A 17,451-nucleotide genomic window follows, 5' to 3' on the forward strand; every position below is an offset into this window, starting at 1 on the left:
TAAAAGACAATCAAGTCAAATCTGCTGAAAGATTTTCCTTCTCACTGTCTTTATTAGCTGACCTCCTTAATTTAAGTGCAAGAAATGCTGGTTTCAAAACAAAATGAGAGTAAGCACTAGAATTCAGAACTAGGAAAATATTTTTAAAAATATTACAGAAATCAGCAACGGCTACTACATGGAGCTACCAAAATATATAAACGCTGTTTAAAAAAAACACAATTAAATAAAACAAATCCAAAACTGGCCTTTATACAGCCATATGGCAAAAGGTCTGGGTATTACAGAGGATCACAGGATCAGTGTGTATCAGCAGAATCAGGCCCGTGTCAAGCAGGCAAGATTTACCCTGAATAATCTAATGAATAATCTAAAATTCATTCATAATCATAAATAATCTAATTGCCCTTCACAAACACATTCTCTCAGCCTAATGTGGTTCACTAAGGCCTCAGCAAAAATCCACACATCCAGTTTTGGACATCCAACCCAGTTTTGGACTTCCAACCCCAAGAATCACTCCAGAAAAGAGAAATTAAATCTAAAAAAAAACTGCCATAATGTTCTAGGAAAAAAACCAAAAACCAAACAAACCAAAAACCACAAGAAAACAACAACAACAAAATACAATAACAATAAAATAATAATAAAAAAAAGACAGAACAGCAAAACAAAACACCACAACAAAAAACTAACAAAAGCCCAGAACAGTTTAGAGTTGTTTTGTCTCAAAGAGATAAGAAAGAGAGACTAAGATAAGAGTTTTCAGACACATAGAACAATACTGCAGAGCAAAACAGTGTTCACGTCTACAACTGATTGGGAGAAATATTGCACTTTCATTTCAGTGAAGGAGATTTGGTTTAGAGAAATGATCTAAGGACAGAAATAGAAAACATTGCGACAAACAGAGTAAGGAAGAGAAGTCTCAGTGCTGCTACACTAATTTTAAAGCAGGCTACTTATGTTCCTTCCAGAAATGACAGAAAAGTCAAATTCAAAATGAAATTGGTATGTTTTCTCTTATTTTTCACTTCAACAGTGGAACTTCTCTACAGCTGAAAAATACATCTCTTGTAAAACCATAACTTCAAAGACAATGTACATTAATTTAATACTGCAAGTGGTGAAAGGATTTAGGTTTTGGTTTTGTTGCTGGTTTGTTTTTTTGGGAGGAGTTTTGGGAGGGAGGTGGTTTGTTTACTTTTTTGATTTGATTACTTGTGGGTTTGATTTTTTTGTTTGTTTGTTTGCTTTGTTGTTTTGTTTTGTTTTGTTTTTTTCCTGAGGATTTTTGAGATTTTTTTAAAGAAATGCATTAAACAAGTTCAGAAATTTTCATGGTTGGAAGGGACCTGCTAAAATCCCCTGGTGTAATCTCCTACTAGAGCAAGACCAGATAGAGCAGATTTTTCAGGACTGCATCCATAGAAGTTGTAAGCATCTCCACAGACAGAAACTCCACAACCAGTTTGGGCAATGTATTCCAGTGTCTAACAGTAAAAAAAGTGTTATCTTTCAGATGTTCACATAAAATTAATGCTTTCCAGTTTGTGTCCATTACCTCTTGTCCTGCTAGTGACACCACCAAGAAGATCCTGGCTCCCTTTTTCCATTCCCTCCCATCGGGTGTTGTAGTGTTACCCATGTAAGGAATAGTGGACAACAAAGCAAAAACCACCAATATTTAAAGACTCAGGAATGACTATGCCAACCCCGAAGGATGACTGCTCTGGCACTGTGCTATGCAACGAGATTTGAACGGACTCTCATTACTGCACGCAGGAAAAGAAGGAAATGAAAGATTCACACAAATGGCTTAAGGACGATTGTTTTTGTTTGTCTGCTTTGGTTTGCAGTCCCTGAAGCTGAGCAGGGGCTGGGGCATGGAAGGGGAGTGCATACGTACAGCAGATCTCCGAGCGCTCATCGCTGCCGTCCAGGCAGTCGTCGTCGCCGTCGCAGCGCCAGCGCTCCTCGATGCAGCGCCTGTTGCTGCACTGGAACTGCTCTGCCTTGCACAGCTGGGGCAGCTCTTCTCCCTCTTTCACTGGGGAGAACATCCAACAAGCACATCTCTTTATCTGCTTCATACACCCGCAAAGCAATCCTGCCCCTGCATAAATACATATCAGTTCTTGTTCTCGCTCTTCAGAACGTTTTTACGTAAACTCGGTGCGTTTGAGGTAATTCCACCTGGAGCCTGAAGTGGCACACATATCCGAGTGCATGGCTGATGGAATGAACTTCTAATAAATGGAAAAACCCTGAATAGGTGGTACTCAAACTGGTTTTTAAGTCGGTGTTTCGATCACAGTGTAAAATATCAGTTTGAAATATGGCAATACCTCATCAACAGCAAACAGGAAATATTCTGACAGACATTGGCCAAATTCTGGTGCACATTTAGATATAGGAAATAATTACTAAAAAGCTGATTCTTGTATCCAAGCAACAATTCAAACACCTGCATTGTGCACTGGTACAGACTCTGCAGAGAAGAAAGGATAAAATTCTGCTGGGGTAGAGTTAAATAGCAAGCTACAAGCTTATTGATAAATCCAGGCAGATGTATTTCTCAACATCAGGTTCAGAATGCTTCATGTGTAAATGCCAGACATCAGTCCAGGACCCTCTGAGGAATACCAGAGTCCTTTGAGAGAGCCAGGCAGTGAAATATGTTGGGGAAGAAAGAAGGAAGCCTGCCCCATTCCAATCTCAAAGTCTCTAACCTCTCTTCCTAATGCCTACATTCCATCTTACCAGCAGGGAGCCCGCATTCCAGTTATTTCTGCTAAAAAGAAAAATAGCTTTATTTTTACCAAAAGTGATGGCTCTGCCTGGTCATTGCAGGCTCCATAATGTTATGAAATAATTCTTATGCTTTACTCATCCCTACTATGCTTATTGTTGGAGACTTATGAAAAATGAAAATTCACTTCAAGAAATAAATCTATGAAACTTAGAGAAAGTAGAGAAAATTTTTAGAAAGTTAAAAACACCAAGTCTAAACATTTTTAAAAAATACCTGTAGCACATGGCAAGTTATTACTTTAACTGAAAATCCCACCTTTTATCAGAACAACTTTTATCATTGTTTCAATGAAGATATAAAAAGAAAAGATGAAAGACAGTAATATTTGCACAGTCTGTGTCAGAACCTATTATACATAAATACATCTGCTTGACGTGTTTTATGAACAGTTTCATCATGAACATTTCAATGTCAGATTTCCATTTAAGATACTTAGTAGAATAATCAGAAAACTGTTCATATAGATTTGATTTAATAATTATATGGATCCATTTCTGATATTTTTAAAATATTTCAGTGAACTATTTAAGTGCTTTATTATATCAGATATGCTGAAATATTTTCCAATACATTTCACCCTTAAAGCACTTAATATTCTGTTTTCTTTGGAAAAGCTTTTGTATTCTGTAAACTGTAAACTAGAATATTTATTCAAGTAATATCTCTTTGTCTTATAGACCCTCTAGGAGGCCATACTTTCTGGTTTTATTTGCAGGTCTGACTTGATCCCTTAACAGCAGCATCAACTCAGATATTCTGTAAGAATCTTACTCATGCAGGTTGTACTGTTTTCCTCCAAAAGCTGATTATCAGCACAGGCACAAACTCTGCCTCCAGGAATGGCCAAACAAAGAGTGCTGCAGCCTCCATTGTTAACACGACAGGCATTATCACCTGGGAAAAGAAATAAAAAGCAACTTTAAAACTAACAGTCAAGCTAGGACTAAACAATGGGGGTTTTAGTTGCTTTGGTTTCTGTTGTTTTGGGGTTTTTTTGTTTTTCCTATAGGAACACAAACAGACGAAGAATTTTTACAGTTACTTTCCTCTCGTGTTAGGAGAACATTATTCTCATTGTTCGCTTACTGTGGGTTATAATATTTAAACATCATTAGTTACAGGTTGCAATACTTAATGATAATGATGATGATAATAATAATAATTATAATAATAACCCACAAAAAACTGCACCATAAGCTCACAGCACTATATCTGCCTGTTTTATGAAGGGAACAAATACTGCAAAATATTTGGCACAGCTACAGGCACACAGTGGCTTCAAGGAATCAAACAGCAGATAAAGGAATTTTCTGAAGTTAATTGGCATCTGTACATGTTAAAACAATGTGACTACAAATGCAGATTAGGAAAAAAACAGAGAGCAAACAAAAGTATAGAGAGATTTACAGTAGATAGAATAAATGAAAATATTCCACTACTCTTTCTGAACGCATCTGCCATTGCTCTGCTTTGTTTTCCCGTGTTATTGCTCCTTCCCCAAAGCGGTTCTCATGAAGACACTGACAGCTGTCAGGTGTTTTCACCAACCACCAAGGGCTGCTGCATCCTCACCACCTCATTCCTGAGACAACCAAACTCAAAGTCACTGAGAGCCCGCATATGTCATGATTTCTGTTTGTGGCACTTTGGTCATGGCCTAATTGCTCAGGTCTGCACTGCTGGGGACACCCAGCTTCTCATGAGCAAAGCTCTGCTGATTCCAGGTGTTGGTGAGAAGTGATTATGATCAAACAAGATATAAAACTTCATGTCTGCTGAACCTTTAAATTAAAACTTTTTTTTTTTTTTTTTTTTTTTTTTTTTTTTTTTTTTTTTTTTTTTTTTTTAAATCTTCCTGTTCTAGTAAAAAGCAGTTCCTCCTTTTAAGGTGTAGAAAACATTCATGAGCTTCCTGGGCTAAAACAAACTCCACATAATTCCTTCTTCTCAAAGCCCCTCACTTCACTTTTCATAGAAAATATAATATTAAGGTCTCATGGAGCTATGAACATGGATATTAAACTGTCCTGTCAGAGCCAGTCCTGCAGGTGCAGGGAAATCTCTTTAAATTATCCAGTGAACATCAGACAATGAGCAAATAATTTAAGATTTTGAAAAATTTTATATTTTAAGATGTACTTTAATATGTTTTACAATATTGAGCAGTGCTTACTAACCTTTTTCTATACTTTTTCTGTTCCACCATACATAACATTTCTTAGAAGAAAATGTGTCAACAGTCCATTAAAGCCCCACTGAATTTTTAAATACATCTGTGCAAAATGATTAACAGAGAATGACGTGAAAAGCCATTGTGGTACTCATTCTTTCACTGGACAGGGTGTGAGATTATAAAAACACATCTGTATAACGAGGGAAAATGGGAATTCCCTGAGAAGTCTGAGGGCTTGATCACAATTTTAGAAAGAGCTTAGATTGGACACTTAATACACATTATTAGATCCTGACTTTAAGTCTGAGACTACGATTGAAACCACTACAAAAATCAACTGTTCTACGAAACCAAAATATTACTAAGAAAATATTAAAAATGTAAGAAATGTATTTGGGTCTAAATTTTGGAAAACTTCAAGTAAGAAAAAGCCTCAGAAAAAGCAGCCTTGAAAGTGTCTTCATCTTTACAGGGCCGTCATTGTATAAATCAAAGGATGTCAGTAATGCAAAGATTTAAAAAGGTCTCAGAAGCTGCCAAAATAAACAAACCAAAATACAATCTTCAAAAGTGACTCCAAAATTACATAGCACAAGTCAAAACATTTGCAGTGATTTAATTAAAGAATGTACATGTGTTTGTCAGCTCACTAAAAGAGAATAAGCCTACAGAATAAAACACTATTTTAGCCAAATATAGAAAACACATGATGATTCTGAAGCCCAATGAAAGTTGAAAATAAATCACGTAAAAAATTAAATCACTAGATCAAAGTCAAATGGTCCATCTTGAAGATGAAAAGTTCCTACTTAACCTCATAATTTGGATGACAAACTCCTGCACAGTGGGTTATGTGCTAGGTAAAGTGATAAAAGAGGGGATGATGACAAGGAAAATAGAAGTCCCAAGAATTAAAGCAAAAAGATCCAAGATAAAAGCTTTATAAAGTGAAGTCCTCAACCTGAAGGTGCAACGAGACTTCAGTCCCATCAGTCTTGCTGAAGAGACTCCTAGGATGAAATGTGTCCCAAAACACAGTTCAAATAGATTAAGCCTCTTTATTGAACAAGCTGTAGAACCTGTAAAGCTATCAAGTATTTGGGAAATTAAATTTCCTTGACTACAGCTCCAAACGGCTATTTTATATGACTGTTCTTAAAATAGTCCCAAAAATTTAAATGCTTTCAAAGCTATTATCCTATTTTGAGAGCTTTTAAAACAGCTGTTGCCCTGTCGATTGCATGTGAATAAATTAAGCCAATTCCATTTTAATAGCTAAAAAATTAGTCAGAGCTAAACCAACAGTGTTAAAGCATTTTAGTCATCGTTCTCAGAAAAAAAAATGGAAACCATGCACATTTGTTTAATCTTCTCATTTAAGAGATACACTGAAGTATTTATTGCATTTGTACCTTCTTATGAACCTAACTTCAAGGACTGTTAAATTGTGTAAGCCCACTCTAAGGATCATCCTCCACACATGAGGAGCAGCAGCCTGGTGCTCAAGTTCTTCTTTGCAATCTGAGTTAAAACATTAGCTGACTTCAAAAGAGGCTACTTAAATTGCTGCAAATGCACTTTCACAAGAATTATTGACATGGAAGTAGCAATCCAGCCTTTCAATTCAGTGGAAATACCTGCAGGCCTTGGCAGGGTCATATTCTGAGTGTAAATCCAACTCCTATGATTACTCTGCTTCACCTTCCCACTTTTTAGGGATTCCTGATGCATAGAGAACCAAAGACTCAGCCTAAGAAAGTAAGGTGAATTCTAAGTTCTGAAAACAAGGAAAAAAAGACCAAATCATTCCTCCTCAAGGGGATCATGCCTCATGAGAGAGAGACAATGGAAAACACCCCTCCTTGAGGAGATCCTAAAGGCTTCATGTCCATTCCCAAGGCACAAAGCAAAGCAGCCTTGGGACAGCATCCTGGAAAAGCCCCCCTGACAAAAAATGCCAGTCTGAATTGAACTATGGACAAATGTTTCTGCTTGTGTAGACAGTGGCAAGATCACCAGCATCAAAGCAGCCACCTCAAAATATCACAGCCAGAAGTTTCAGAGGCATGTGCATGCAATCTTTAATATACAACTCGTCTAGAAAGTGGTTTCCTGTGGTTTTCTCTGCACAACAATTCAGCCTTGAGTCCACTCTTTTACAAGAAAAAGGAAAACATGCACACACACACAAACAGTTTCTTTAAAAGAAATTTTTATGCTCCTTTGGGAGCAATGGCAAGATCAACCTCACTGAACATGACAAAAAGGGAAGTTCCTAAAGGCTCCAGTTAGCTTACAAAATTCCAATTACAATTTCAAACAAAGAATATATTAACGAGCCAAATTCCCTCCCTTAAGACTTTAGCTCATTCAGCAAAACTGTCTAAGAGGCAATACTTTCTCTCTCTGGTGTCAGCTTCTTTGGAAGCTAACAGCAACTGCATTAAACATCCCTTTTTTCTGAAAAATAAAGGAATTTTCTGAGTACCAAATAAAGCAGCAGTAGTATTGAAAGCAAACACTGCATCTTCTATTAGCAGACACTGCATTCTGAAATTTGGCCCCCTTGAGGGTTGATTTGGGCCCAGATTTTGCCTTAAAAACACCAAACAACAAAACCCACACTAAATCCAAGAAAAAAAAAAAAACAACCAAACAAACTATACTTTTACATGTCTTTGAATATCAGAGAGAGCCCCTGAAAAGCAGCTGTGATAAGAACACTGTTGCAGCAGCCCTGAATTAGCATAGTGCTACACAGACCAGCTTGGTTTTGGTAAAGGAAAAATCAGATGCTTACAGTAACAGAAAAGAGAAAATTTAAACAGTAAAAAAATTAATCTTTTAAACAGTATTTTATCTATACTAATTACAGGTGCTCAATTTCATATTTGATGGCACACCAAACAAACATTCTGATATTAGAAATATATTTTAACTAAAGTGAGCAAATACTCAGCAACTCACAGGAACGCTGCATGTAGTAAATGGAATGCAAAGTTTTCTTCAGTAAAAATTTTTGCTACTCTTTGTAGAGTAGCAATTATATTTTCTAAATTCCATCCATGCAAACCTATGGCTTTTATCTCATTTCTCTACTAATACAAGTACCAAAAATTTGGATTTTTCCTCTACTCTCAAAGAGCTACTTTTATTCTGTGCAGCATACAGTGGTGATTGTAGACCAAGATGGGGGAGCAAATTAAAAAAACTGAAATGAAAAAAAAAATACAGGCAGGATCTATGATTTCATTTAAGAGAAGGTAAATATAATAATATATTTTACATCTGTGAGCCAATGAAGATATGTTACCCTCTGTAATTGATACTTGCACAACATCTCTTGATGACACAAGGAAAAAGGGCAATAAAGGCAGTGTGAACACATAGAAGGAATTCAGACAGGTATAATGCTGTGATTCACTTCTTAGTATTTATGAGAGAATCAATTTCTGCCTCAATGAACTGTAACTCTGGAGAGTAACTCTCTCATGCCACAACCCATATTTGTTTTTCTATTTTTGTTCATCCAGTCACCTCAAAATACTTGGAGACTCTAAGGGAAAATGTCCTTTTATAACAGACCTCTGGAGAAACTGTATCAATACCTTGCTGTTTGCGTGGGTCATAAATCTGGAGCCCAAACAAAGGTGGCCTCTCACTTCTCAACAGTGTCACATTCCTTGTTACCAGATCCAACTGGAAAATTGACCCATTCATGTAATCTGTCCAGTATATGTAATTTCCATGATGTGACAGTCCAAAAGGATGATTCAAATCTTTTCCATTGTAGACTACCTGCAATTAGTTAGTGGTAGGTGAGCATCAGCAAGGTTAAAAGAATCTTTAATTTTTCAGAGAAGGTAAAACAGGAAATAGGAAAACTGAGATACTGTTCCAAACATAACAACCTATTGCAATAAAATTAAATAAAGAGTGCAAAGCCCTTCTGTGCAGCAGAACCATTATCTAACTTAAGAAAAACCTTCATATAAATTCACATTAAGTGGCCTCCATCAGAGAACACAGGAACAGAGTGCCCAGGAAAGTGGTGCAGTCTCTAACCCTGGGAGGGTTTGAAAGACATAAAAGTGGGGTTTAGGGTCATAGTTAGTGGTGAACTTGGCAGTGCTGGGTTAAAGGTTGGACTTGAAGATCTAAAGGCCTTTCCCAACATAAACAATTTTATGATCCTGTGATTCCATCCCAGCAGATTCAGTTTGGAGGCATTGGTCCCCTTCTTCTGGCTGGGATTCTTGCTTGAATCAAGAGCCTTTTTTCAACCTTGCCTCTAGAGAGAAGGAAGCAGCTCCTCACATGCCCTTCCTTGTCTATTTCTAGACACAAACCCAAGAGGACATGGAGATAAAGACAATTAAAATGCTCCTTTGAGGTGATTGACAAACATCATCTCCATTTGCCCTTCAAATTTTCTCTTTGGACTTGGAATTCTTATAGTCAAAGTTCTTCATCTCTGAACTCCTTTTGATCCAAATTCAGCAATCAGTCAATAATCTGACAGCTATTGGTGGAATTAAGGACCTCTCTATCCCCCAAAATCTTTACTGCATTAAAGGTTTATAGACGCGACTAATCAGTTAAATTTTGACCAAAATATCCTATAATTAAATACAAATGATTATGGATCAAAAGAATGTATATTATAGTTATTTTCAGCTGCATAAATTCAGGTAGTTATGCATTTTTTGCTATATCTCAGGATTATAGTAAAATCATTAAAAAAAAAAAAATAGAACCATTCTGTGACACACTTCAAAATAAAACCTGTAAAGACATGTGCTTCTTATTATTCACCAGTCACTAATTTTATGAAGCAGATGGTAAAACTTGCCCAAATTATCAAACTCCAGTCTGAGCTTTAACCATTTTCAAATTGTCTTATTCTGTGCTTGTTGCTTCTACAAATCCACACAGAATGTCTGCAGAGACTTGTATCCAGGTAGCTCAGGCATTAGTTACAACAAAAGAAATCTCTCTCCATCTTTGACAGCATTTGTTGAGTGCTGGCCCTCTGAATATTACCACAAATGCTCAAAAGTGGCCCAGAGAGTCATAAAAAACATCTCAGACAGAAAAGTTCAAGGAAAGTTCAAGGAAAAGGCTTTGCTCTCTGGCAAAGCCAAAACAAATGGGTTTTTCTACTGAAAAGCTCTTTGCACCTTCATGGCTCAATCAAAATATAACTCATTGCCACATGAAAAAAAAAAAAAAAAAGCTAAATAAAAAAAAATCAGGTTTGGTGTCACTTAGGAGAGAGGAACACCCTAAGCTGTGTTTCAGCCTCTCACTTGAGACTGCCACCATCCTTCCTGCAGAGGGGACACCGGACACGCCGCAGGGCTCTGCAGACTTTAAGAAACTTGGGAAGTATTTTTAACATAACACAATAAAATCCAGAGACAGAACATGCCTGTGGCAAAACAGCAGCATTTCTCTTTTACCTTTCTGTCAGTGCCATTCAAATAGATCCTTTCAATGTGATCATAATAGGCATCACACCAGTAGAGCACATTGGCACGGTAGTCCAGAGTTAAACCATTTGGCCAGAGCATCTTTGATGTGACAAAAACCTGCCGGCTGTAGCCATCCATCCAGGCCTTCTCAATCCTCCCCACGCTGGCATCTATTTCATCTTCCTCCCAGTCTGTCCAATACATCCATCTAGGGAATTACAAAAACGAGCATTCAGATCCCATTTTAATCAGGAGAATTGTACCACAGGCTTTTAGCAACAACTCGTCCAAGCCAGAGCAATTTTGACTTTTGCATGTTTCTTTCCATTGCTGTTTCTACAACTCTGTTTACTGTCCCTGACCACTGGATGCTGCTGAAGTGACACTTACTTTATTTTGCTCATATTGTGATAAATTACATGAATACCAGAGAACCAATAGACAAGAAAAGTGAAACAATTAGAACCTTATTTCTCTCACCAGAATTATGTGGTTTCTTTGTTTTTTGTTTCGGGTTGTTTTTTTTTTTTTAAAACCATCACCTGTATTGACTTTGTCTCAAACTTTAAATTTTTAAAGTGACCTGATTCTGGCCAGGTCTAATTTGCCTTTATGATGTAAATCTCCTTTTATTACACCTAATTCTATCAAAGAAGTTGCAACACAATAATTATGTGCACTCTGGTTTTAGAGCTAAAGAACAACCTTGACTTAGAGTGAAGTTCAGGTCCTACAAGACAGCAGCTAAATCACTCAGAAAACTGTTAGGAGTACTTTGTCTGTCACAAAAATGTTTAGAAATAGTTGCTGTTAAAATTAGTTGAAAAAAAGTCAGTAGGCAATTTTAGCATAGTTTTATGGCTTATAGTGCAACAATATAGATTTAGGAAAGAAAGAAACAAAAAAACCCACTAAGTCTAAAAGAAAGGTACCAATATTACTTTGGAAAAGTTAAAAAATAGATATCTACTAAGTCCTCTAAAGTACTGGCTCAGAGGAATTCCATGAGACATTCTCTACTGGACACTGCAGAGTAAACCTTTCCTTATTGAATTATTCTGAATATCATATTCTATTACAGAATTTGCCCTTGAAAACTGTGATTTCAACCATTTAAAATATGCAACTTGAAGTTGTATAAAAGCAGAGGGTAGCAAATATGCTAAGAAACACCACTTTTCTTTTTATTTTTAATCTGTTTTTCCCTAAGAAAAATGAATTAATGGGAAGAAATACTTAGAAATCTGTAAGCACTCTGTGAATCATCTCAGATTGCATCACATACAGTCAGATCATTTCATAAATGAAAACATTTGCCAGACAGCAGATGTTAACTTTTAGTCAAACCTACAACTTCAATTAATAAGCATTAAAGAGAACAAAAACATCATGCCAATCTTAAATCCTATTTATTTAAGTTATCATGATTTCATTGCTGTTGATGTAGCCTCACTTTTTTTTTCCACCAGATTTATATTTCTGAAATAACTTCTGTGATCGTAATCCATTAACTATTTAATTGGCCTGTACTTTGGAGAATAAAGTCCTGGAATTTAAATACTGAATTTACAAAGGAAAACACTGAAGTGAAAAATTATTTTCTTATCACACCTGTGTAAATTATGTCAAATCTATTAGTCAAAAATATTTATTCAAATGCAATTTTATGTATAAGCATAATTTGATATTTACGAGAAACTGGAAAAGAAAAAGAAAAATTGCATTGCACAAGTCTGCAGATATGCAAATGCAGCTTTTTTTTTTTTTATTTTTAATTTCCCTAAAATTGCCCACTAGAAAGTTGTTTTGGGTTCTTTTAGTGTTTTTGTAAATACGTGCAAAGAACAGCAATCCATTTCTGATCCTCAAGCCTTACACACTCCATTGCATGTTTGACTCCAACAGCACTCGGTTTAATCACAGAATTACAAACCCTGCACATGCCCTGAGGCTCAGGCAGACACAGGTCAATATGGCACTTATTTTATTGGGAAACAAAATATGTTTTACAAATATTTACATGACTTCTCAACAGCAATTACTGAGCTTTTCTCCATTAACTTTTTGTCTGTCCTTACTCCAGTTATCCTGCCATAAGCTAAAACCTGCTCACAGTGACAGGCATTTGTGTCAGTGCTTTAATTGTATCTCAAAATGCAGTTAATGCTCCAACACCAGTTAAATCAAGACTCAAATTTTGGAGACACAATTAAAAAGCCATAATAAATGCTATCCCTCAGGAAGAGCTTCCATGAGAAGTATAATCATGAAGGACACGCTATTTTATTAGAGAAGTGTTTTATATAATGGTCCTTTTCAGGCAATACATCTTCATACCCTGTTTCCTGTGCCATGCATTTACTGAGCTGGAAAATTTAACAAAGTAATTGCAGGTGTGGTTATGGTTCGTGGTCTGATTTTATATCCTCACTATCTGACCTTAATGAATTGCAGCCTTTCCACAGCCACTTCCACTCCTCAAAGGACAGGCTCAAAAGGGGAAACTTGAGAGTGTAAATATTTTCTATAATAAGAAAATAGCAATCAATCCAGCCACACTGAAATTACCTACCTACCTACATTACTTCCAGTGACAATTCCCTGAACAAACCTAGCAGTGATTTTTTAAGTAAACCACCATTATACCACAGTATTATAATGTATTGGGGTTTTGGGGGGGGTTTTATTATGCAGCCTACCAAAATTAATTTAAGCTTGTAAGTAATGAAGAGTCTCAGTTTTGTAAACCAATGTGTACAAGGATATGGTCCAAAAATTGAGAATATATATAGAGAAAAACAGGACAGCATCTTAAAATTCACTTGATATTAAAAATTCATATGGGACTTACACCCTCAATTTGTTTGAGAAAAAGGTGAGTCACATTCAGATTAGCAGGACAGACATTCAACAGTGACAGGCATACAAATTCTTCTGAAGGCTTCAGGGCAAGAAGGCTGTGCATGAATTACAGATATTACAGACTCCTGAAGGATTACAGACTGCTTCAACACTCTGCAAACCTCATCCTGAGCAAATTCAGTCCTGTATTTATGCTACAAAGACAATCATTACAGAAAAATCAGTTTGCTTCATACCCATTGACAGGATCGACAACAATTCCTCTAGGGTGGGACATGTCTCCCTCCAACAAAGTTTTCCTACTCTGAGAAGCTTTCTCCAGTCTGGCAACAGCAATTGTTTTCCTGTGGCCATCATTGGTCCAGTAGAGATTATTTCCAATCCAGTCCACTGCTATGCCTTCCACATTATCAAGATCTGTTGAGAGAGAGAGCAGTAGTAACAGATTAATAATATTTATGTTCTAGATGTACTTATGTTCACTATTTATGATGTGATATCCATGTAATATTTTTTAAATTGCTTTTTTCCCTTATCTACTGAAGGTCTGAAGCAAATTACAGATATTTGGTACCAACCAAAGTACCAATGAGACCTTGTTCACTTAAGAAACAAAACCTAAATTTTGTAAATCAATCACAGGTGTATAGATGACAAGACATCCTGTGAGACAAAATATGAGAAAGTTACTTGGTGGGGAAAAAAATGTGTCATGTACTGAGGAGTCTTGTAAAATGTGTTTTAACACTTTTATCTGTATTTCTGATACGCCTGAACACCACTGCACTTTTGGGAAATTCATTTTCCTTGTGGTTTAAGAAGCTTGAGGGAAGCAAAGGTGTCAGAACGAGCTCTCTGGGACATGAAACAACAGAATGATGACATTTCTAACCCAGCAACCACCTGGTCTGACAAGAATCACCCAAAGCACACAACAGCTGTGGGTCAGGCAGTGTCTGAGAGCACTGCCAGAGCTCAGCCGGGTTCCCCAGCCTGATGGAAGGGATAAAACTGCCACTTTTATTTTTCATCTCTCAGTGCCTTTGCTACATTCTTTAGAAAAGACAATTTCAGAGGCAGCTGAAAGTTCCTGAATGAGGAGAGTGGCCTTTGGTCTTGGAGTGGTCAAGGAGGTTGAGTAAAATGCTAAGAATGGAAGGGAAAAGAAGAGAGAATTTTACCAAGGATCTGGAGCCCAAGGCTCAGGGAAAAAAAAAAAAAACAAAAAAACCCAACAAAAAAAACCCTGCTGAACAGAACAGGCAACACAGACAAACTTGAGCTGTGAAAGAAATGTCCTATAGAGCTCTGAGGGCCTCAGCAGATTTTGCTCAAGCCAAAACACTGACATGAGTAAAATCAAGCTTGAGGACAAGGAGAGATTTGTTCAAAACCCATTTTATTTTTATCCTGTCTGACACAGACAATTTGAGCTAACACAGTTTTTATATTAATAAGACTACATCTTTATATTAATTAGTTCATCTTTTTAAGGAAAATATTTTGCTGATTTTTTGCTTCTTTGGGAGTCAAATGAGTCCAAATGTGGGCTGTATTGGTATCAGCAGCAAAACTGTTAGATTAGAATGCTGGATACCTCCTAAAATTTACAAGACTTCTGCTCCACGTCTATTCAGCTTCATACAATGCTGTCTCGGAGCTACCTTACCTTCTGCAGGAAGTCTGGGGCAAATGTGATTCTAAATTAAATACAATCTAAGCCAAAAAACCCTCATGGTAACTAGATAATAAATATATCAGAATGTTGTTGTTGTTGTTGTTGTTGTTTTTTTAAGGAGAATTCTACAGCACGACCCTATTGAGATAAACAATTTTCATTGTTTTTGTGGAGTTCTAATTACAAATTCGCATTTACTCCATTATCTAAAAGCTTTAAATACATTAATTACTTTTCAAATGGGTTTTACACCAAGTAAGCAGGAAGGAAACAATGGTCATTCTGCCATTGTTGTCTTAATTTGACTACAATAATTCAGTCCTTCTGCAGTAAAGCCCTTTCAGCATAAAAGGGATGAGGTAATAAAATACCCTTGTGATCATTCTTCACCTGCTAATTGAAAACTTAGCATTTGTACTTCTGAAATTTCCACCAGAATTTTACTACCAACACTAATGTGAGAGCTCCAAATACGTTGAATGTAGATGTGAGGTTTTTAAAAACAGTTCTAGAGGCAGCAGTTTGCCACACTGGTTTTCAGTATGGAACAGATAATAAGCACAACATGTAATTTGGTACAGAATGACCAAGCTCATCAATGTCACGTGTAATAAACAGTGTCTAGAATGCTAATTAACATAAAACCTGGTGGGAAAATAATTCTAGATTCTATTCAAATAATATATTCTATTCTAATAATTCTACCAACCATCTAAACAGCTTCCAAAGAGCTTTACAGATTTTGGCCTTGTTTAAGCAACAGGCTGACCATCTTCACTAATATTTACAAGTAAATATTACAAGACTTTTAGGTCCACAGCAACCCCCCAGAAAAAAAATATTAGGGGTACAAAGATGAGTAAAAACCTTGAGTTTGTGTTCATGTTACATTGCCTGAAAAGTATTTAGATCCATTTTAAAATGTCTGGGGTTTTTTCTCAATTTTTAATGTAAAAAACTGATTTTACATGGAAGTTTGAAAGGTTAATTATAATTTTTGTGCTGGTGGAAGTACAGTACTATTGCAGCTGTGCCACCAGCTCTAAGCTAGGCTGTGCTGGGGGCTGTCAAATTGTTATCAACACTACCCAGCAGTTTGCTGCCCAAAGTGAAGAAACAAAAATCACAGCTGAAACTATCTGGGAAATCAAACTCCAGCAGTGTGAGGTGCTCAGTGATCTCAATTCCCAGCCACCAGCTGTAGGATCAGGCTCTCATGTAGGCAAACTGTAATTATCTGAGTTGCAATGCTGTCTGAACAAGCGTATACGTTCTCAAAAAAACTGACAGTCACCAAAAAAATGTAACTTCTAATCTAAGAAGTGGCACCTACCACAGCTAGAAGCCCTTAGCAGCACGCTGTTCAGAGCAAATATTAAACCACCTCCTGACACACCTGATTTTCTGGAGTAGCCTTCCACCAAGGAACAATTTAATCTGTCCCTGCTGAGTTTATGAGAGTTGACAAGAATAAAAGCTGAGGTGTTATGGCTGGAGGCCATATTAATTTTTTAAATCATGAAAAATACATTAACAAATGTTCTTTAAATATACTTTAAAGTTATGAAACTACACCAAGTTAGAACTAACAATGTAAGCTCCTGGGGAAATAAAAAGGAAGGGGAGAATGACAGTGGAATATTTTTGGTCTTTGCAAACAGTAGAATCACCAATAATAAATCATCAGATCATCCACACCTCTTTTGGTATTGCATTAATATTTTTGCTGTGTTTTACTTATAAAGAGTAGACACTGCACTTGAACATTATTTACAGGAATATCACAAATTTTCTGGTTTGACATACAAAGTTTATTTATGCTTGAGTAAACCAAACCAAACCCAACCTGTCTGACACCTTTCAGCCAGGATGCTTCTTGCTGCTGCTTTATAATGTTTTAATTTGCATATTCTGAACTACTTCGTTGTCAAATGAAGTGCACAGTTAGTAAAGGAAAGCCAGCAATGGAAGATGTGAGATGTACATTATCCATTCCCATGCTGGCAGTGAAATGAAGAATTACCAGACTGACAGCTGAGTATTTGTTATTTTCTGAGACAAATGCCCTTTATTAACCATTCACCAGAGGAGGGTAAAGAGCCTGTCACTATTCCTTGCAACTGCTGCTGAAGGGATCTTTATGCAGACTCTGAGGAGAGACCTTACACTGAAAGAGCATCATATCACTGCACAGAGGAGATGGCTCCTCAGAATTGTGGATTAAAACATGCATTATGAATGACAGGGAATGAACATCCCCCTGCTAAAACAATGGTATTTTAGTTACTTTCACTGTCCTGAGCTTCCATTCACAAGTAAAGATATTAAGCTCTCTGAAGGATGAATATTTATGCTTCTTCTTAGATTGAGGACCAGAAAATAATTATTGTAGAATGAATTTCAGCTGAGGCAGTTGCTACCTCCTGCTGAAACAGTATTTCAGAGAAGG

General features: G+C 36.6%; 1 protein-coding gene across 1 annotated transcript in view; it reads right to left on the bottom strand.

Annotated features, from left to right (window-relative positions):
* Positions 1–17,451, bottom strand: part of LRP1B (LDL receptor related protein 1B) — a 368,685-nt gene that overhangs the window by 205,754 nt on the left and 145,480 nt on the right. The window contains exons 10-14 of the mRNA XM_088168291.1: positions 13,561–13,741; positions 10,451–10,670; positions 8,597–8,786; positions 3,587–3,709; positions 1,910–2,050 (exon numbers count right to left, since the gene is read on the bottom strand). Of these exons, the coding sequence (XP_088024417.1) occupies positions 1,910–2,050; positions 3,587–3,709; positions 8,597–8,786; positions 10,451–10,670; positions 13,561–13,741 (855 nt within the window). The remainder of the gene's footprint in view (positions 1–1,909; positions 2,051–3,586; positions 3,710–8,596; positions 8,787–10,450; positions 10,671–13,560; positions 13,742–17,451) is intronic.

This window comes from Sturnus vulgaris, chromosome 7, assembly GCF_052056855.1.
Source record: "Sturnus vulgaris isolate bStuVul1 chromosome 7, bStuVul1.hap1, whole genome shotgun sequence".
Classification (NCBI taxonomy): domain Eukaryota; kingdom Metazoa; phylum Chordata; class Aves; order Passeriformes; family Sturnidae; genus Sturnus; species Sturnus vulgaris.